The sequence below is a fragment of the Pocillopora verrucosa genome, chromosome 10 (assembly GCF_036669915.1).
Source record: "Pocillopora verrucosa isolate sample1 chromosome 10, ASM3666991v2, whole genome shotgun sequence".
Taxonomy (NCBI): domain Eukaryota; kingdom Metazoa; phylum Cnidaria; class Anthozoa; order Scleractinia; family Pocilloporidae; genus Pocillopora; species Pocillopora verrucosa.
The window spans coordinates 1,627,065-1,649,385 of NC_089321.1; the positions used below are offsets into that span (position 1 = coordinate 1,627,065).

The 22,321-nt window shown below is 37.4% G+C and overlaps 4 protein-coding genes across 4 annotated transcripts; all 4 read left to right on the plus strand.

Annotated features, from left to right (window-relative positions):
• The first annotated feature begins 187 nt into the window (after positions 1-187).
• On the plus strand, positions 188-3,181 carry LOC131791155 (vesicular inhibitory amino acid transporter-like). Its single transcript, XM_059108474.2, has one exon. The coding sequence runs from the start codon at positions 655-657 to the stop codon at positions 2,083-2,085; it is 1,431 nt and encodes a 476-aa protein (XP_058964457.2). The 5' UTR covers positions 188-654; the 3' UTR covers positions 2,086-3,181.
• A 342-nt stretch (positions 3,182-3,523) lies between these two features.
• Positions 3,524-6,364, plus strand: LOC131791154 (vesicular inhibitory amino acid transporter-like). Its single transcript, XM_059108473.2, has one exon. It carries the CDS (start codon positions 3,669-3,671, stop codon positions 5,127-5,129), a length of 1,461 nt encoding a protein of 486 aa, XP_058964456.1. The 5' UTR covers positions 3,524-3,668; the 3' UTR covers positions 5,130-6,364.
• Positions 6,365-8,179: 1,815 nt separating this feature from the next.
• Positions 8,180-11,156, plus strand: LOC131791153 (vesicular inhibitory amino acid transporter-like). Its single transcript, XM_059108471.2, has one exon. It carries the CDS (start codon positions 8,387-8,389, stop codon positions 9,851-9,853), a length of 1,467 nt encoding a protein of 488 aa, XP_058964454.2. The 5' UTR covers positions 8,180-8,386; the 3' UTR covers positions 9,854-11,156.
• Positions 11,157-11,766: 610 nt separating this feature from the next.
• On the plus strand, positions 11,767-22,293 carry LOC131791208 (nostrin-like). The gene is made up of 17 exons (XM_059108542.2): positions 11,767-11,894; positions 12,047-12,132; positions 13,924-14,004; positions 14,286-14,348; positions 14,888-14,969; positions 15,073-15,135; positions 15,590-15,703; positions 16,093-16,138; positions 17,232-17,311; positions 17,588-17,686; positions 18,068-18,187; positions 18,497-18,605; positions 18,920-19,008; positions 19,120-19,248; positions 19,817-19,901; positions 20,551-20,586; positions 20,949-22,293. Exons 1-17 carry the CDS (start codon positions 11,868-11,870, stop codon positions 21,122-21,124), a joined length of 1,485 nt encoding a protein of 494 aa, XP_058964525.2. The 5' UTR covers positions 11,767-11,867; the 3' UTR covers positions 21,125-22,293.
• The last annotated feature ends 28 nt before the right edge of the window (positions 22,294-22,321 follow it).

Consider the following 22,321-nt stretch of genomic DNA (forward strand, 5'->3'; position numbering starts at 1 on the left):
AATATGTGTATCCCTTGGTAAAGCAAGCGCTTTTGTCTGTCCAGCAAATTACTAGCTAAGCTTATATATGTCTATGGGGCACATGTTTTCTTTGAAGCTCTAAAAGGCCCGGGTGCAAAGCTTCAGTGTTTTGTGTATCCCTACCAGGGGTACACATATCACTAGTGATATGTGTGCGGGGGTACACATATCACGGGGGTACACATATCACTGTGACACCGCCTCCAATTTCGGTGTTCGGTCGAACAACAACAAACTAAATGGCAACACGTATCATCTCTACGAGAGTTACTATTCTGTACCGATGATCGTTTTTATATTTTCAAAGTAAAATAATAATAGCAATGAAACAGCTTTCTTGCGATTATCTCATCGGTGAAATTGACTCTTGGCACAGTCGTCGGGGCATGTCACGCTCCTGTTACATCCGGTCCATATTCTCCTTCATGATTGGTCAGTCGAACGACAATAGTTTTGTTACGCAAAAGAAGCTTTAAAAATTAACAACAAACACGCATGGTACGAAATTTAGGAATCTTGTTTTAGACAAGTGATAAGGCCATCGCGCGAACACTGAAAGCCGTCCAAGCTTGCATCAAATTTGTAGCAGATAGTGCAAAAGGAACATTTAGAGTATCAGAAGAAAAGAGCAAGATGGATGGTGGTTCTGCTGGTTCTAAACCGAACAACGACGGCGAAACGATCCCACTGAACAAACCGTCCTTGCAATCAGGTGCAGAAGAAACACCTCTTATTTTCACTCACACCGACGATCATGGCGTGAGTCTGAGGAAGTCGGGTTTTGCAGAGAGCATCAGAAAACTACGCGGCGCTACCATGACAGTTTCGATTTTGGAGAAGCCTTCGGATGATCGCAACGCGTCTGCTTGGCTGGCCGGCTGGAATGTTACCAATCTAATTCAGGGAACCGGCATCCTCGGCGTTCCATATGCCGTCCTGATGGGAGGATGGGCTGCTGTAGCTACAATCGTTGCAGTAGCTGCTGTTTGCTGCTACACCGGCAAGCTTTTGGTCGACTGCCTGTACGAAGAGTCGAAGCGAACCGGTCAGCGCAAGCGAGTTCGAATTAACTACCCAGAGGTTGGAGAAGCTGCTTGGCCAGGCTGGGGGAACAGAATTGTCAGCGTTGTGCAAGTTTGCGAGATGTATGGCGGTGTAATCATGTACATTGTGCTTCTTGCTACGGTATTCAGCGACATTTTGAACGAGCTGACGCCCTTGGACATCTATCAGTGGGCAGTCGTATGCGCGTATGTTGCGTTACCAGGGATCTTCATAACGCGCGTTTCTGTAATCGCTTGGATCAGTATGATCTCCGTGTTTGCGCTGCTTTCTAGCATCGCCACCATTATTATCTACTGCATCACTGAGTACCGCGACATGTCCGTCTCAAACATTCCTGGCTTCGACCCAGAGAAGTTTCCCATTGGCTTTGGTATTATCGTGTTCAGCTACTGCGCACACGCAGTGTTTCCAGGCGTCGAGGGCAGCATGAAAGAGCCAAAAAAATTCCCTATGATGATGAACAGCGCGTTTACTCTGGCCGCAGTAGTTAAGATGCTGCTTGGTATGTTAGCAGTTCTCAGGTTTGGTCAAACTACCGAACAAGTCATCACAGTTAATATGCGCATCAATCCAGTTTTCAACATAGTAGCCACAGTACTTGTTGTCACTAATGTGTTCCTGGCCTTCCCTATTTGCATGTTCGTTGTGTTGGAAACATGGGATGTAAAGGTTTTACCTTATTTCCCGCATCTTGGCAAGGAAACAGGTTACCACTGGTTTTGGTTGCTTCTGACCAGAATCATGCTTCTCACACTTGCTTTGTTCCTGGCAGTTATTGTACCACACTTTGGTCTTCTGATGGGTTTTGTTGGCAGTTTTACAGGCACTTGCCTTTCTTTTGTTTTCCCTTGTGTTTTCCACATGATCTTGAAATGGAAAACCACTCCTTGGTACAGCATTTTAACAAAGATATTTGTGACAATATTTGGGTTGGTCTGTGGTGGGTTTGGTCTGGTGTTATCAGGAAGGGAGCTTGCAAAAGCTTTCTCTTTTGGTTGACTGTTTTTAAAGTTGTCTCTTATCTCCTCATTCCTTAGGTGACTATGGAAACAATCACACTGTGATCAGTGGACAGTTATTCAAAAAAAAATTTTAAATTGATTATCATTGTAGTGAGTTATTTTCATGTAAGCAGCTTGTCTGAGTTCAGTATAACTAGTGTTTTTTAGAGAAGTCAGGGACAGAGGAAGTGCAAAATAAGGCTTACAGTTGTGAATCAAGTGCTGGGGACTGTAAATACAACCAAGAGATCAAGCCTTGTTTTTGGTCACAGCCAAAATCCTTTCATTTTACCTCTTAAAGGCACAATCAATCACTATTTTTGATTTTTGTAGGCAAAAAAAAAAAAACAAACAAACAAACTCAAGGATAATATTTTCCTGAGTGTCTTCCACTAGACCATTACCACTAAGAATCTCTCCCCATTCTCTGCTTAGCAAGGGTAATCTAAAATAAATAAGAATTGGCTCTGTTTCTGATTTTTCATCTAAGCAATCAAATAGTAGAATTAACCCTTTACGCCCTAACATCAGTATGCATTTTCTCCATATTGTTCTCCATACATTTCCCAAGGTACTGACAAGGAGAATTTGTTTAACAATCAAGACCTTCTTTAGTTGGTGATCATTTCCCTTTTTCTCATGACCTTACTACATGATTCAGGGGCGACATTGTAAGGAGAAATTAGATGCTAGTCATTCTTAAGGGTCAAAAGCTTAAGGAAATGTCAAGGTGCAATATTTCAATTGACTCCTATGCCGTATTTAAGAGGTGATATGTTTTTAATTAATTATTCATGTAATTATATATAGTCAGAGCTGGTCTTGTTCCAGTAAGACAAAATTTGATGTGAAGCTGGTTCAATTGGACACTTTTAGTCATACTTGTGACAATGGTATGATTACAAATTTATAATAGCTTCTAGGTGATTTTTTTTTATGCAATCCTGTAAGAAATACAGAAACCTATTAAAAGTCTTATTGCTACACAAAATAGTCTCTATCTCTCATAGCTTGCTTTGTTTTAACTTGAGATTATTGATTTATTTCTAGAAATTCCCTAAACGAAATAAATTTAATTTAAGTCCAAAGAGTATGCGTTTAACACTTTCATCAGTAATTTGCAAATTAATAGTGTACAGTGAAGAATCGAGCCAATCGTAATTTCAAAATCTTGAAGTCACGCAGCACTTTCAGAGCGTTGTGTGACATCTCAAACGAAACTCGAAGGAGTGTACTGTGTATCGATTAGCACCAATTTAAAATGTACATCGCACTGTTTAACCTGCTGTTCCCCTAAACAATGGGAAACCAATCATCCGTTGATCTTCTGCTACAAAAGAAAATTAGTTTTGGCTCGTTGATTGGGTACCCTTGACCCTAATGTACCCAGGAAAGGCGTGTGGTACACGTGATTATTACCTAACCACGTACTGATTATCACAACAAAAACAACAATCCGCGAACGGGACGGTAGTAGTGAGTCTCAAGTACTTGATTGCTTGTTAAAGCGATTTCTGTTTACCGTATAAAACAGCACGTGGGTAGCAAAGCTTAAACAGTGAAGCACTGAGCAGTGGAACAATGGCAGAAAGTGTGCCTTTGGTGTCTTCGCCGAGTTCATCAATTAGGCAGCCTGCCGAAGAGGCAGCTTTCGGAACAACTCAATCAAAGCCTACTATTGTGCCTCTGGGAGAGAAAGCTCCTTTGGTCCAGGGTGAACATGAAGTGGGAAAAAGTCTTCTTGGACTTAGTTTATCAAGGATGAATTTGTCGCGGAGTTTAATGAGATTGCGTTCCGCCACGATGACTGTGTCGTTAATCGAAAAGCCTTCAGATGATCGCCGAGCCTCAGCGTTTCTTGCAGGTTGGAACGTAACAAATCTCATTCAAGGAACGGGGATTCTAGGAATACCGTACGCTGTGAAGCTCGGTGGGTGGGCTGCTGTTGTTTGTATTTTTGTCTGTGGTATTCTTTGTTGTTACACGGGCAAGATTCTAATCGACTGTTTGTACGAAGATTCCAAGCGGACAGGTCAAAGGAAACGAGTAAGGGTGAATTACCCTGATGTTGGCGAAGCCTGCTGGCCCGTGTGGGGAAACAAGATTGTCAGCATTGTGCAAGTGGTTGAGATGTCTGGCATAGGCGTCACCTATGTTGTCTTGATGGCCACCATCTTCCTTGATCTTTTCCACAACAAGAGTATGGATGTTTATGACTGGACCGTTGTGGTTGGTTGTGTTGTCCTTCCAGCAATCTTTATCACCCGCGTGTCACTCATCGCCTGGTTCAGCATGATTTCTGTCTTCTCTTTGTTCTCTGGTGTCTTCACCATCATAATCTACTGCATTACACAGTATCAGAAGATGAGCTTCAGCAACATGCCAAGTTTCCACTTAAACTCTTTCCTGGTTGGCTTGGGCATCATTGTATTCAGCTTTACAGCACATGCAGTATTCCCAGGAGTGGAAGGAAGCATGCGTCATCCTGAACAGTACCCCATGATGCTGAAAGTTGCCTTTGCAAACTCAATAATCACCAAACTTGCTCTGGGCCTACTGGGTGTGTTTCGATATGGGCAGGAACTTAACCAGGCAATAACAGTTAATATCAAAACCAGTCCAGTCTTTTACATTCTGTCCAATGTTTTTGTTATTGGTAATGTTGTGCTTGCCTTTCCTCTTGTCATGTTTGTTGTTTTGGAGACATGGGATAAAAAAATGCTTCCTCACTTTCCTCACCTTTCTAAGGATTCAAGTTTTCACTGGTTTTGGTTGATCCTGACGCGTCCATTGCTCCTTACATTTGGTGTCTTCCTGGCCATCACCGTACCTCATTTTGGCTTAGTCATGGGTCTGCTTGGCAGCTTAACGGGAACCAGTCTGTGTTTCATTTTCCCATGCGTTTTCCATCTGAAGCTGAAGTGGAAGAAGTTAAACTGGTTGCAGATTGCATGTAGAGTGGCTGTCACCATCTTTGGAATTGTTGTTGGAATCCTTGGAGTGGTATTCTCAGCAATTGAACTAATCAATGTGTCCAAGTGAGAAAATAAATTCTGTAACAATAAGTATTTCATAAGGTATATAAACTGAGACCTGCTTTGTTGATACATGTAACACAAATGATAATAACTATTAATATATATTGGATCCTAAATATGCATTATTCTGTAAATATTTTGACCTGAATTTTTATTTAATATATGGTTCCTCAGAATATCAAACCAAGGAAGGTCATCAGGAATTTGAAGGGGAGCGGGGGGGGGGAGGTAAAAGGAGAGGGCAATCATGGTTATAAACATTCCCCCACCCTCTTCTCCAAAAAAAAGAGAAAAAAAAAACAGTGAGCCCAGAAAAAAATGATAGAAAAAAATTAAACTTAGAATTCAACTTGAAATAGAGATCAGGAAGAAAGAACAGCTCAATTTTTGAGCAAAACCTGGTTGAAATGTATAAAAAGGAAGAATAATTTGAGGTCAGTGGCAAATTATAGGGATGTATAAGGGTGATCTCTGATAATTTTCTTACCTCAGACAGCACAAATTCTTCATGACCAAATAAAAAAAACAAACAAACAAAAAAAAAACAATTATTGGATCATTTTTGCTCTCACTCTTAACATTATGCTGAGTAATGTCACCATGAAGCGCAGTAGCATGTATTCCAAATCAACTGTGGTCATTCAGAATTATTTCACTGGTATTGATGTGAAGTTTTCTCAGAAGCTTGCACCTTTAAAGACTATTTAATTGTATAGCTGAGTTGTAATCAAAATATTAAATTTTACATTTTTAGCTGGGAATTTAACAATTTTTATTGTGTTGTACCTTATTATGGGAAGGGGAGGTTACATGAACCTGATGCAAATTGACATTAATTTCAGTGGGATGTAATAAAAACAGTGAATGGGAAAATGGGAAAATGAGAAAGTGGGAAAATGAAAGAGAGAAATTATTTTTCAGATAAATTGTTTATAATGCAGAACAGATATTTTCAATGGTGATTATCAATATCCACGCTAATTTTTGGAAAATTCTGCAGCAGAGTAACAGAATAAATTGGTGATGACAAAATAAATTACACTAACTTGTTTCGACATTTCACTATCTGAGGCTCAGCAATTAATGAAAACAATATTATAGATATTCTGAGGTTCAGGAGTTGGTTGTATCGTGGATGAGCGAGCAACCAATATTTATGGCATTCCCCATTCTCTACTCCCTATTCCCTATTCCCTATTCCCCATTCCTCATTTTAGTAACGTCCATGTCGTTAGTTTTAATTTGCGTAACACTGATTAAGTGAACTGTGAACTTCCGCGCTCTTTATTTCACTCATTTATGTCCCGAATTATCGATTCACCCCAGACGTTGTTGATAACAAAGAAACAATAGCGAAAAATAGTTCTTTCAACAGGCTGAAGATCTGTCAGTACTGTAGACAATGCAAATGACGCTAAGGTAACTTTCAATCACAGTTGACATGGTGGTTTATCAGCCTCAATGTCGAACCAATTTTCCTCCTGTCCCAGTTAATTCTTCTTAACATCTCACATTTTGACGGAAATTTCCAGAGCACCTCCTTCGCATTATTTCTCTTCAATTATTGGAAAGAAGTCTTTGATGCTAAATTCATGTCAACGTCCTCTATCCTATTTGTAACGAAGTCTCCGCGGGAGATTTGCAATCTAAGCTCCTTGAGAAGTCTAATCTGAGCGTGGCATAAGTTCCATTTGACTTCATAGACATTTGAAAAATACTTTCCCAGTCGCCCATCAATACTATAGAGCTGTATAGTCCAAAAAACTTAAAGTCAGAACAGAATACATCCTTAACGCCCCTCAGCAGGACGGTGGACGACTCCCAGTCTTTCATTTGAGTCCCAAGAACTACCAGATACAAATAGATTGAAAACAGGTGCCATGTTCTCAGTCTCTGTCCGTGGAACTGTCGTGTATTCTTTTAGTGGAGACACTCACTCTTCGACTGCTTTCTATATTCTGTCTTAATTCATCGACCAAATATCTAATAAGTTGCTACAATCATGTTACTTGATAACAGTACTTAGTCTAGTACTTTCACATCGTTCAGTAGTCCAGCAGTAATATTACTAACACTGGTAGAAGTACTTTTACAATGTTTTCAATACACTACAAGAACCCTGACCCTTTACTGTAATCAAAAGAATATTAACAGTTGATATTCTCTTGCTGTAATATAGAGTGCGATATCGAGAGAACCACTCCCACACAGACTGTGGGGATCAGATAATCGTCCCCTGTAGCATCTTCCTATTTTCGCGTGAAACGTGAAATGAAATCGTCCGTCTCCGTTATTTGAGGAATTTTCTGGCGCGAGCCTGCCAAGGAGTTCGATTCAACATGATCCGTGAATCATCTTGTTGGATTGAAGCATTCTGGTCATTATAAGTCTATAGATTTATTAACAATGAGAGTAGATTTAAATGTTTTTTGTTACATAAATCGCTGTTGAAACTAGTTGGCAACAAACCCTTGTGTATCCGTTCAGAGTTTAAAAAAAGCGGAAACACAAGAGACGTGATCGGATTTATTTCAGCCATATGTGAAAGAATTCTGACTTCAAGTTCTGTTCGTGACTCAATATTTACCCTTTGAAACTCGTATACTTCCCACATGCCACTTTTCTTCAGCCACTTCTTGAGAATTCGTAACGACAACGTAACTCGAACTTGAAGATTAATGTAGAAGTGAATAAATGTCCTCAAGAGATTAATTGAGGGACGGGAGCAAAAAATTTGAAATTCAAAACCCTACAACTGACTTGGTGAAAGGCCAGAATAAATTACTTATTACGAGAAAAAATCAAACCACAGATAAAACCACAGATCAAACCTCAGATCCCTGCTGGTGGGAATTTTGGCCATTGATTTGTTAGCATTTGTAGATGTGGAAGACAAGCCCATCTTAAATCATTTCAGGAATATTTAAAGACGTTTATCAAATCGATTTCAAAAGCGCAGTAACATATTTTACAATTCAACATCCCCAACGGGTTTAAACTATACTTCTGAGGGATACAAATAATCTTTTATTTTTATTTTGTGACGTAACAATAAATGGTAACGCAACACTACCACGCGGTACATGTACAAATCAATATTTGTGTCTGGCTAGTCCAAGCGTGCGTAGTGGTCGCAATCGAACGTGCGAACTTTGCGTTAAAAAAAGAACTTGCTGAGAACGCACCGCCGATTCTTAGCAACACGGGTTACTAAACAGATATAACAGCAAAAGAAGGAAGAAACAGAACCTTCGCATAAAAATGGCGTCTGAAGCGGCCTCGCTCGAAGAAGAAGGCATCGCTATGACTGAACAAGATCCTGCAGCACCCCAACCAACGGTTGTACCTTTGGACGAACGTTCGCATCTGTTGTCTGCGTCAAACGACCAGAAATCCCCAATCTCTTCAAGTGTAGTTGGAGGTTCTCCTAGATCTGGCTTTTCTCAGAGCATTAAAAATCTGAAATCAGCCACCATGACCGTTTCGTTGTTAGAGAAACCGTCCGATGACAGACGTGCCTCAGCGTTTCTTGCTGGCTGGAACGTAACAAACCTCATTCAAGGCACAGGTATCCTTGGGGTACCCTATGCGGTGCGTATGGGAGGTTGGGCGGCCGTAGCTGCTAACGCGAAAATCGCCTTTCTTTGTTGCTACACCGGCAAGCTGTTGATAGAGTGTCTGTATGAGAGATCTAAGCAGACAAAGATGTTGAAACGGGTCCGAGTTAACTACCCGGAGGTCGGGGAAGCCGTATGGCCCGGGTGGGGGAACCGGATTGTGAGCGTGGTACAGTTCTGTGAGATGTTTGGAGGGGTAATTTCTTACCTTGTTCTGCTTGGTACCATATTTAGCGATATCCTGAGCAAGTATAAATCATTGAATTTTGATATCTACACATGGTCCTCCATCTGTGCCTGCATTGCTCTCCCAGGCTTCTTCCTACGCCGTGTGTCAGTCATTGCTTGGATCAGCATGATATCCGTCTTTGCACTGATGTCGTCGATCATGACAATCATCATATATTCCATAACAGAGTACAAGGACATGTCTTTTGAGAAAGTTCCTGGATTTGACATTCGTAAATTCCCCATTGGGTTTGGTGTCATTGTCTTCAGTTATACAGCCCATGCTGTCTTCCCAGGGGTAGAGGGAAGTATGCGACGCCCTGAACAGTACCCCATGATGATGAATGTGGCTTTTCTACTGGCTGCAATTGTGAAAGTGGCATTTGGCCTCCTTCCTGTGCTGCGATTTGGAGAGGACACAAACCAGGCTATCACTGTCAACCTCAAGACCGATCAGGTTTTCTACATTCTGGCTAATGCTTTGGTTGTGACCAATGTGTTTACAGCTTTCCCCATTGTAAGCTACATAGTGTTGGAAACTGTTGATCACAAACTTCTACCATACTTCCCACACCTGGAGCGAGAGACAAAGTATCACTGGGTATGGATCTTGCTGTCACGCCCGCTTGTCTTATCCTTTGGCCTCTTCATGGCCATTATTGTGCCTCATTTTGGCTTATTCATGGGTTTGGTTGGAAGTTTTACAGGTACATGCCTTTGTTTTATATTCCCCTGTGTTTTTCACATCGTTCTGAAATGGAAAGAGCTGAGATGGTACAACATCATAGCCAGGGTTTATGTGATAGTTTTTGGCATCGTCTGTGGGGTTCTTGGCATTGTCTTCACCGGCATAGAGCTTGCAAATGCTGTTAGTGGAATTTGAGTCACCTCAATCTCATGTTTAGACTCATTAGTAATTCTACAATCTTTCATATTGTGCAAAAAAAAACTGTGTAGGTTTTTTTAGGGCTAAATTATGCAAGAGAAACCTTAATTATGAAGCAAATGACCAGATTTTCTCACTGAAGATTGTAATAGACATGGGTTGTAATTAATTTTTTCAAAGAGGACTACTGATGGTTCGATAGTGTGAATCTTTATTGTTTTTGTAGAACAAACCTTAAAAATAAATTCTCTACAAATAATAATGACAGGAGACCACCTATAATCAGCTGTTAGGGAAACCTCCTGGATAGAGTTGTTATGATAAGTGTAAAACCTAACAAAACATGATTTCAAGTTTTAGAGACCCTGCATTAATCAGCTGGTAAATTTAACCAGACTATTCATTATTTGGTGAATTTTGAGATTTTATGTGGATTTCACAATTAACACAGTTTGAACGGAGATCAATTATTGTGCCAGATTGCATCTTTAGATTATGTCAGAGGCCTGGAATTTAGGTTGTGTTTGGAGTGTTTTCCAATTAATCAATAACTGGAGGCTAGAATGTATCAGCTTATTCCATATGAATACCTTATACATGAATTGTAAGAAATGCTCAAGGTTTTTTTTTGTTGAACTTTATTTAATCCTCCATACATTTAAAAATTATGATCGTGATTGTGTAGATTTTTGTGTGATAATAAAAGAATCAACTGTTATCCTTGATGCATGTAAAGAAAGAACTTAATTGCATCCTTGATGCATGTTAAGATAACTTAAATGCGAAAGGCAAATTTAAGGGGAGGTATAGGAGAACTCTCAAAAACAAACTCATATTGTAAGTGATCTGTGTGGGAGGGGATTCACCCCTACAAAATAACCTTTCCTCCAAACTACTGTCAATGGTTGTTTGTATTTGACGATTGAGTCAAGATGGCATTATGTTTGTCTTTGATTGCACAATATATTATTCAAATTTTTGTCTTTTGTAAGTGAGTGTAAAGAGTCTGAGTTCAAGAATAAAGTATAAATAACATTAAATTTATATATTGTAATTTATTACTTGGCGTATGTGAAAATTGGAGCACAAACAACAGTGTTTTATCAATATACTTGTTGGATAAGGTACACTTAACATTCTAATATTATTAATTATCGTGCATAATAAACTGTTGATGATGTTTGGCATTAGTTATTTTGAGTTATGCAAGTTTGGTGTTTTAAAAAAATTTATATGCATAAGTTTACTTTCGATCAATAACGTCAACCCAATAAAGCAGTATGTTCTGGATCCATGTTGAAACTTGTTATATAATTGGAGATTATTTTATGAGAAGTCGGACAACCTCATTGAGTTGTGATCTGCGCCCTGTTACCGAAAATTTCTGAAAATTTGGCAGACATGCATTACTTCGAGTAAATATTTTTTTTTTCAGTCAGAGGATCGATCGATGGCAAATCCATCATTTCCCTCTTAATATTAAACCGTGCTTTTCAAAGAGAGCGTCGACTGTGTCAGGTGTTAAAAAACTCATTGTAGATCAGAAAAAGGTCTCGTGTTGGTTCGCTGTCACCAAATAATGAAGCGGGAGCCATCATTTGTTCGGAAATTTTATACATTTGTTGAAGGGGCGACAAGGAAAAGAGGATGAAATTATAATAGTTTTGTTTCATACCTCGTAAATTACTCCAAAACAACCTGACTTTGAGTGCTTTTTCCTTCCTTTTCTCAGAAAACCGCAGCAACTTGCGTCGTGAAAATTTCCGCCCTCTTGTAATTTTCTGACAGTGGAAAATCCTTACCCGCCCCTCCCACCTAGTACTGTGTACAAAGCCTCGCAATCAGTCTTTCTTAAACCCCACCCCACCCAAAACAATTCCAGGACCGAAGCAGAGACCCCTGGGAAAAATGTCACAGCAGTTGAGTTACGATGAGCTTTTTTTAGAACTAATAGGTATTTTTGAGGAACATCAACTTCCTTGAGGGAACTTTGAGCCTTCAGGAATCAAACATGACTAGGTTTGAAAATTCTTTCTGGGTGAGTATCACTTTTAGATCGTATTTGTTTTATAAGGAGCACAAAATGTTTTAAAATCTAACGTTATTTACCGCATATATGGGCGTCATAATTTTGATTTCCCGTTTACCTGTTTACGGGAAACAATAATTATTGTCTTTGTTTGTATTCAGGAACAGAAAGGGTACGAAGAATTACGGAAGGTTTGCCGGCAAGGAAATGACTTTTCCCGCGAAGTTTCTTCAATTTTCAACGAGAGGTAAGTTATGTTGTAACGTCAATAAGCATAGAGGGGGACAAATAAATTTTCATATAACTGTATTGGTTTCTAGTCGGATCTTTCGGCTTTTTAGTGGCCTCACCTAAGCTTCCAATGCATGTAAGCAAAATCCTAAGAATCTGGTTTTATATTTGAGCTCAAAATGTCTATAAACATACCTGCAGCTGTTTTTCAACTCGATATGCAGCACTTCCAAGTATTTTCCACGGCGAGACATGCACACTGGCCGTGTGAGTTTTGTCTTTCTGTGTTTGCTGTTGAGTTAGTTTCATTTGCAGTTTCCATGTTGGTGTTACAAACAATGAACTTGGATTTCTATTGCTTTGATTTGTTTTTCAGTTTGTACATGGTGGTTAGATGCAATACTTCCTCCATTTCTCCCTCCCTCGTAAATATTAATGCTGACAGAATTGGTTACATAGTAATAACATAAAATTATTCATGAACTGCCAGGATTTTGATAACATGCCTTTTTACAATTGTGCTTATGTGTGATCATGTTAAAGGCATGTGTGAAATATTTTTCCATGTGATAGTAGTGTGATAACATGACTGTATGAGAGATAATTAACTTTATCAGATATTCCAACCCCTTTTGAGGGGAAATAGAGAGTTTATTTTAGCGCCAAAGGTGCAAGCCTCTAAAATTACCTGGGGCATGCCTCCCCGGGTAATTTTTCCAAATTTAGTTTCTTTCAAGTGGCATTTCCTGCATTTTGACATTAATCCATTTTTTCAGAATGAAAAAGGGAGATTTCTTTTACTACTTAAGCTGAAACTGCAAAACCAAAAATCCCAATGCACCCCTCTTTGTCACCTTAAAATGCCTCAATATATATGGGAAAAACATGTTTCAGATAGAGACTCAATCTGGTAAACATTGTATCTCACAAAATCAATTTAAAACAATGAAAGGAAAGAGATTCTGCTCACTAGTATCAGTGAAGCTAAATCAGATAGTTTGGTAAAGAAGGTAATATTGTTGTGAATACTTAAATAACCTTAGATTTTCATTCTTTCAACTAACATCCATTAAGATTATAGTCAGGAAATAACAAGATAAATAGGTACCTAATATCATTTTCTAAGTAACTCTTGATCAATATTAGCTTTTGAATCATATTTCACGTAATTCAACACTCCCAGCTGAACTTTTTAAAAATTGGTGGCAAACTGAAATCACAGAGTGGTTATCAGAAATATAATATTGGTCACCAGAGAAAAGACATTTTGTGTAATATTTCTTGACATACGAAACCACTGGTTACATCCCTTGTCTTTGAAGTAAGCAGCATGGCTGACCTCATGGCTAATTAAGATCCAGGTGATCAAAGACAAAGATCGGGGCAAGCTATTACAGAAGGAAACAATGAAAATGATTATCTCACTCTGTTTTCACACCATAGAAACTAATTTATAAAAATGTTACAACTTGTTATATGATTGCTGAACACTGCTTGACAAATTTTCCAATAACACTGCAAAATTTAGTTGTCTCAATTTTTTTCCTGGTATTGTGTTTTAGGAGTTAGGGAGTAGTGTTATTCTGGATGAAAACTCTGCATTGACAAAGGAGAGGAGCAGTTAAAAAAAAATTGATGTCAAAGCTGTCTTTAAATTTGGATTAGTGGTTTACAGTCTGCCCTTTATTACCACATTTTCTCATCAAACTCAAATTTATTTCTACACTCTCCATGCTAAATGTTCTGAATTGTATTTTGTCACAAATCGGATTTGAAATCTTTTAACAAAAACCTCTGTTTATTCCAGGGCAAAAATTGAACAGACATATGCTGAAAGCTTAACCAAGTTGGCAGCCAAGGCACAGAAAACATCAAAGGATGCATTGGGGTAAAAGGAAATGTTGTGAACTATAATTGTCAAAATGGAAAAAGAACTGTGAACTCCTAAAATATTTCTTAATTGTTACTTTTAATAAATAAATCCCATTAATAGGCTAGATTTAGGATATCCAAACAAAAATCATTGTAAAGACCAACTCATGATCAGGAAGTGTGATAACGTGCTGTAATAGGTCTTGGCTAGCCAAGTAGTCATATTTTTACAATGCCAACTTTTTGATTATCTTAATTCATGCACCAAACTTTCATTATCTGTAATTACCTTTGCAGGACTCTCAAATCTTCATGGGAAAGTGCCCTCTTGGAAATGGAAAATGAAGCAGAAATACACAAGTAAATATTAAGTTATAATTAATAATCGTATTCAAACTTTGTAAATTGAGCAGGCGTGAAGATTATTTTGTTAGCTAAGGGGAATGTGTTAACTGTATAAGCTCAATGAGCAATAATTTTCATGCAGTTATGACCTTCTCACCTCTATCCTTATATTAATTTATTACGTTGAAAACTTTTAAATAGAATTGTCATCTTTCTTTTGAATTTAATTTGGACAGTAGAGTAAATTTTTTTAGCTAGTAGCTAGTGTTAGTGATTTGTCCAAATTTATCAAAGGCAATGTCAATACAAGTACCCAGTTTGAATCTTTTAAGGAGTTAGATGCTTCTAGCTATCAATTGAAAGGCAAAAGACACACTCTTGTTGACTGCAGATTTGGCTCCAAATTCTGCTTAATGTTCCATCATCTTTTGCTGGCAACATTAGACATTTCTTTTTTGCAATTATCCTTGTGTGATATTCTTTTTTCAGATTGATAAATCCATAATCATTTCATTTTTATGATTCAAACTGTGTGTTATTTTCTGTTCATTTAGAACATTAGGAAATCAGCTACATGACGAGGTTTCAAAACAGGTCAAAGCATTTGTGGAAACACAGTCAAAAGCAAGGAAAACGGTAGATATTTTCAGTAAACCAATCACACTACTAGTATTATAGGAAAAAAGTACAAAAAAAAAGAGATTGTTCTAATTTCTGATTTTACTAATTTGCTCATCAGGTGGAGTCCCTGGTAGATAAAGCTTACAAGAATTTTAGTGATAAACTAAATGATGCATTAAAGGTGAAATGCTTTATTTATTTTCTGTATCCCTGGTTAATTAGTCAATTACTGTTATTTGATTGACTGACTATCTGACCAACTGAGTATCTGAATGACTGATTTATTGTAAAGCACATTTGATCATGTGCCATGGAAAGTTGCTTTATATAAGTTTTAATTAATTGCAATTGTAAATTGATTAACCTAACTGACCGACCAACTGACTTATCTACTGACTGAATAACTTTGCTACCTTTTCTGGTTAGCTCTAGATCATAATACTTACCTTTCAGGAGTTAAATATTGTAAACCAATGCTTAGATAGCCAAAGGAATGATGTGTTTGACTGACCTCAAATTTTGTTCTCAGCAGTCCAACTGAAATAACAGTTACCTTAACTACAGGACTAAACTTTTCTGCTTCACTGAGATTTTCCTGATCAGACCTGACCAATTTGTTATAAATATGTTTCTAGGCAAAACGTGCTGCCCATACCAAGACAAGGGAAGCTGAAAATATGTTCGAGCAGGTTGAAGAAGCTCGAAATGGAAAAAGTGGTAAAGTGATGTCAGAAAAAGAGATTTCTAAGGTATAAGATGAATGTTGATCTCTGAAGCCCTGATACAATACATGCAATTAGTAACCTTAAAAAATGTTGAATTTTCAAATTGTTGATTGAAGGTCATTACTCCCCCATAAAAGCCTTGATAGTAACTTTTTGTCTTGAATTATTTGAAAGATAGTTTTAATTCAGGCATAGAACCATAATGCAAATGACTGTTTCCCAATACATCATTCATTCCTATTACTGGTATGAAATTTTTATAATCTAGCAGGTGGATGGCTTCAACATTATTTAAACTGAAATCTAACAAGTCATTTAACACACATTTAAACTGGTGGAGGTTCATTCTATTGGAAGGGTTTTAATGATAACTGTTGCTAAATGAGATTTGTAATTCATCTTGTCACTCATAGATGGATGTGAAATGTAGAAAAATGATGGACACTTCTTTGAAATCAGGTAAAGAGTCTCAGTTTATTTTCTTTAGTTTTACCTTTGTTCCTTACTGAAATGAGAGATCAGGTGTCTAGGGTCTTCTTTTAACCCCCCTCCCCTCCTCAAGTGCCTAGATACAATGTAGTCCCTTATAGCTCCATGACTGGCAACTCCCTATAACTATGCAGTGAAACAACTACTATCACAAAACTGCTTAACCTTTTAACTCCCAGAAGTGATGAACATGTAACTTCTCCCTCTAATATCCATACATTATCCAGCAAACAGGTAATAAGAATACTCAAACTTATTAGATAGGAGTTCTTTTCTTGATCAAACAAAAAATTCTCATGGTCAATTTCAAAGGAAATATGTAGAAGTTAAAGGGAGAATCATCAATTAGATCTTGGGAGTCAAAGGGTTAATATTTAACCAGGGGTTTTCATTAGCAACTACAGCTTAGCAGGGCTATCTGCCTGCTAGCAGTGGGCCAGCAACTGGCTTGTGACCTTTACACTTCTACTCATAATGTACTTATAACCCAGTAATTTTCTTCAAATTGGTTGACTTTTAGGAACAACAAAACATTGTAAATTTGAATAGACCTTGTACTTCAGGAAAATGCAACTGTAAGAATGTAAACCTCCAAAACTCCCAAATCTCAGATCTCCCCAGGAAGAGACCTTTGAGGCCTTCCTCACAACCCACCTGCTAATCTATAGACTAGCTTTTTGTACCCAATTTTATCGAAACCCCTATTGACTCAAAGATGGAACCATGGTATAGTTTCGATATTTGTGTACTTTTGAGATTGACTACTACCTCCTGAAGGAGCCCACAAAGCCAAAGATTGCTTTACTGCAATGCTCTTATTTACATTAACTTAACCCTTTAACCCCTAAGAGTAATAACAATCTAATTTTTTCCAAAAGTATCACCCTTGAATCAAACATCAAGGCCATGAGAATGAAGGAGATGATCACTGACTAACTAAAGAAACTCTTGATTGTTGAAGAAATTTTCCTTGTCTGTACCTTATGAAAAGTATAGAGAACACTATGGAGAATATACATACTGTTTGTAAAGGGTTATTTCACATAAATTTATTTTCTAAAAGATAGGGAATATCGTGATCTGTATGAAAAGACAGAGAAAGCACGACTGGAATGGGAGGCTGCCATGCTGAAGTTTTGCCAGGTAAAATATCATTAACTATTTATTTATAATTTTTTTTTCTCCAATGTGTGTTACATTGATTTCCATGACCCTAAGAATGACTGGCATCTTATTTCTCCTTACAATATCACCCTGAATCACACATTAAGGTCATAAGAATAAAGCAAGTCATCAGTAACTAGAGAAGCTCTTGATTGTTGAACAAATTCTCCTTGTCAGCACCATAAGAAATGTATAGAGAACAGTTTGGAGAATAGTTATGCTTTAATTTGCTAATTTTTTTTATTGTGATTTCAGACTTGTGAAAGGTTAGAAGAGGAAAGAATAACACATTTAAGAGAGATGTTCTCATTATATAGTAACATGTTGGCTGCTGCGATACCTCAACTGCAGCAAGTAAGAACATCATCAGATCTTCAAAATTTAGTGGCTTCTTTGTTCTTCCATGTTAAGGAATTTGCTCACAATTCATTGACTTACATCATATTTTGAACAGAAGATGATAACCAGGTTTATAAACATCAAGTAATTAAGTGATTGGTATTTTTCATTTCTATCTCATCTTAAGGCACAGCACAATGGACTTGCTAGAAGCATTAATTATTTAATTAGGAAGTTTGTATTAAAACCAATAGTATATCCTTCCCTTTAGCTTACACTCCTGGAGATTTTCAAGGACTAGAAAAAACAAACTCTTGCAGTACCTTCAAAAAAAGTGAAACTGAAAATTTTCATGTTGCGATGGTAGATATTAAGTATTTTTATTACACATGGCAGAATTATGAGACTGTCAGCTCAGAGGTGTGGAAAATCAATTCTTCTGAAGATGTTATCACAACAGCTCAAACAAGAGGAGAACCACGAGGTCCTTCTCAGCAGATCCTGTATGACTGTTATGTAAGTTCATGAAAACAATTAACCATAAACTATGTAATTTGGTATTTTCAATTGCATTGGCAATGTTAATTGGCCACCCTAAAAGAATTTCAATGCTGATGTCTCAAGCGTTAGCCCTTTCGTCAGTGAGAGTGAATGACGAAGGGCTAATGCTTGTAACGAACCCTTCTCTTTAGAAATTTACCCCCTTTATTCAACCGTAAACTGTGTTGAATGAATCACCAAATTGTGATGTCTCATGTGAAAATGATAGTTGAAAAGTATAGTATTACATACCGTATAGAGTAATTTATTTTTAAATTCACCTAGGAGGAGGACTTGGAGAACACTATGAATTATGACAGGAGAAGAGCAGGGTTAGAGACAAAGATTCATCTTTTGTCAGAATCACTGGAGAAACAAAAGAAGACAAGAGATGGTAATATGGAACTATAAATTAATATCACCCTCTATCATATTTTCTTTCATACTCTCACCAAAGAAATTTAGACGTGTGGAACTACAGTACTATAAGTTTTCTTTTTTAATTTTTTATGATCACAGTTTATTTCAGTCAGTAAGATGGTGGTGGACCAGCATATTTTTTGGAAATTTTTATTCTCAACCTCAATTGTGAATGGAGAATATTATCATGGGCTGCTTATAAATAACTTTAATAATTTAGACTCAACTTCTCCTAATTCATATGTAACTTGACTTCTGTAAACTTACAATTAGTCTCTTTTCATTTAGGGATAACTTCTCTCTTTGAGGCATACTCTGCAACTCCTGATTACTGTAATGAAGAAGGCCAACAAGATGTTGCCACACAACTGATACATGTAATATATTACCTCAGTCTGATATTAACTTCCTGATTGCTTAAGTTAACAAATCTTGTTTTCTTTATCAACCTATTATTTAAGTTAAGCCGCATGTGTTGTACTTTCCAGGCAAATGCTATAATAAATAGTTTAACAGCAAGTGTCAGTAAAGTTCAATGTGCCCTGGCACAGTTGAATGGTCACCCTGCACCAGATGTTTGGTTAATGCCATACATATCAAGCACCAAGGATAAACAGGCAAGTTCCCTCTCTTTGTTACCTTTTCACAGATAGTTGACTACTCGGAACAGGCTTCTTACAATATTTGATATCAATATCAAGTACTGGGTTGATAATGGATTGAAAGGTCTTCCATTGCCTTCTGGTTCAAGGTGATTTTGTCTTGTTCTTCCAGAAGGACAGTTAAATGAGTCTCTTAAAGTGTGTCTTGCCAACTAGAATTATGAAAAGGTTTTAGCAAAATTGCGATATTTCTACTATTTGATGGGATAGTTTGAGTGCACCAGGTGATTCATTAATACAAGGGCATATTCCTTGGAGTTTGTTGCAGTTTTGTTCCATAGGCAGCTGGTGACATGTTCACCCTTTTGCCTCACTCCCATACCCCTCCAGGAAAAACTAAATCATGTTTTTAAGTTAAGCATGAAATTAATCGGCCTTAGAACAACTGGGCTCTGATTTCTCACCCATGCTGCTTCTAATGACACCCACTATATAGTTTATACCCTCTCTTTGAATAATAAAGGAACTACCAGTAAGAAGTATTAGAGCTTAGTTGTACCACAATTTATGGTCTCTAATATAGGGCTTACTACAGAGTTCTCTCTATATTCCACTTGATCAAGTAACAAGAATGGAGTCTGTCACACAGGATGAGGGAGACAATAGAAGTAAGAAACTACATATCCGGATCAATATCAGTATCTGGGCAACTGCCCACCTTCCCCTCCCCTAACTCAACAACAGTCAATTGATAACAAGTTTGGGTTAATGCTCGGTTAGGGGAGGGGTAGGTGGGTAGTTGCCCAGATACTGATATTGAATCCCATCATCCTTAGTGTTTTACCATATTGGTCTACTAGATTAACTTGACTCAGGAGTACAGTCTTTGGCTTTACACCCTAACATCAGAATGCATATTCTCCATACTGTTCACTGTACATTCCCTTAAGTGCTGACAGGGAGAATTTGTTAACAATCAAGAGCTCTTTTAGCTACTGATCATTTCCTTTATTTCCATGACCTTAATGTGTGATTCAGGGGTAATATTGTGAGGAGAATTTAGATGTTAGTCACTCTTAAGTGGTCAAAGGGTTGAAAGACATAATTATGCAAGTTCCTTGCACTTTCACTCCAAGGACTAGGTTTACCCAGAGACTACAGTGTCATTAAGACTAAGATATGATTAAGACTGTCGGTCATTTCATGGGTCCTTTGCCTTGTGATGAACCAAATGTTATGACTTGCTGTTTTGAGCTTTAATTACTATATGTGGAATCAAAGGGATGTATTGAGACCTCTGTCCTTTGATTATTTCAGGTGATGATGAGTTTGATGATATTCCAGAATCAACTGGTGAGTTTCAATGCACGTTCAATGAGTTTCTCTCTAATGTAGCTCAAGCAAAACAATGAGAACTGCATGTGATCATGGGAAGACCACAGGGGGAATCTGCGCCATTGAAGCTAAGTTCTATTAATGAAAAACATGATACATGGTTGCCTGTTGATTGGCACACTAGATTCATGTTCAAACTTCGCCTAGTATCATCATGTCGCCTTTGTGTTCTTTGAAATATTTAATATTGTGGTTGGGTTGGAAGGAGCCTGGAGATGTGCACGTTTTTCTGGAAAGTTGAAGATTTTGACTGACATTGCTGTCAAGATGAATAACTCAATCACATATTAAAGGATTTTGTATTTATTGCTTTTAACTAGGGATATGCAGATGCCGTGCATTGTATGAATACAAGGCAGTTCATAGTGATGAACTTGATATATTACCTGGAGATATTATCACACTAACGGCTAAAATGGATGATGGATGGTGGCAAGGAGAACTTCATAACAAAACAGGCATATTTCCTGCCAGTTATGTGGAGGAGATTGGATGACCAGATATTTCATACCAAGAGAAAAAAATATAGCAAATTTCTGGTTTTTGCTGTTTAATTAATTGTTTTGGGACGTGGAGCTTTCATAGCAGGTGAATGCCCCATTTGCTGTTTACTTGTTCCAGGGTTTTGATATTGAGATTATCTAATTTGGTGCAGCCACAGGGTGTATTTCATTGAGTCTTTGTGGCAGATTTTCTACCATTCACATTAAAAAATTTGCAGGGTTATAACTGGAGACACCAAGTGATATACTTAGCCCAGTGAGAAACAAGAAAATAATTGAGGAAAGGCATTGCTTTTTTTGTACCTAAAAAACATTGCCATGGGCAATTTAAGCATTTTTTTTAATGTAGCTGTTACACTAGCTCTTAGAAAAAAGAAACCTTTTTTAGCAGTGAATACTTAATGTAAAGCCTAAATTATGTTCCATGATTTAGTTTTCTAGAAGCCTATGGATTTAGAATTCATTGTCTAATTTTAAGAATGGCCAACTGAACCAAATGACAAACAAAATATAGAGATTTAGGGTTCCAGCAACAGGGAAAAATTTCTTGTCAATGAACAAGGATATGTTCTGTGGATGCATTCTTGTGGGAATGATCATATATTGCTGATTGCAATCTTTTAATTAGTTCAATTATATGCTTAATATATTCTTATTTAGTAATGGTGTCTTAAATTCCAGGTGATGTTGATGTAAGTATATTGGAGTTCAAAGCTATGTTATAAACTTTTTTAAAAATTTTTCACAAATTTAAATTTTTAACCTTATAAGAAAAATTTTATGTTGTCCAATCATGTGGTTGATGAGAGGCTTCATGTACAGGCAAGCATTGATTAAATTCAAATGATGTTTGAGGTGTTAACCCTTTAAGCCCTGGTATCAACATGTATATTCTTGTCACTGTCCTCCATAAGTTTCTTATTTTACTGATTAAGAGAATTTGTTCAAACGTCAAGACACTTCATCTTTGGTGATCATTTAATTCATTCTCATGATCTGTACATTTGATCAGACAATGGTGTTGTTAGGAGAAATTAGATGCTGATCACTATTGGGGCTTAAAGGGTTAATCTGATTGCTAATGCATCATAACTCAACTCAATTACCTCTTCTTTGAACATTGAAGAAATAAATGTTAAAGTTGCTCTGTTTCTAATATTTATTTTCAAGGACTGTTCAGTTCAATATGG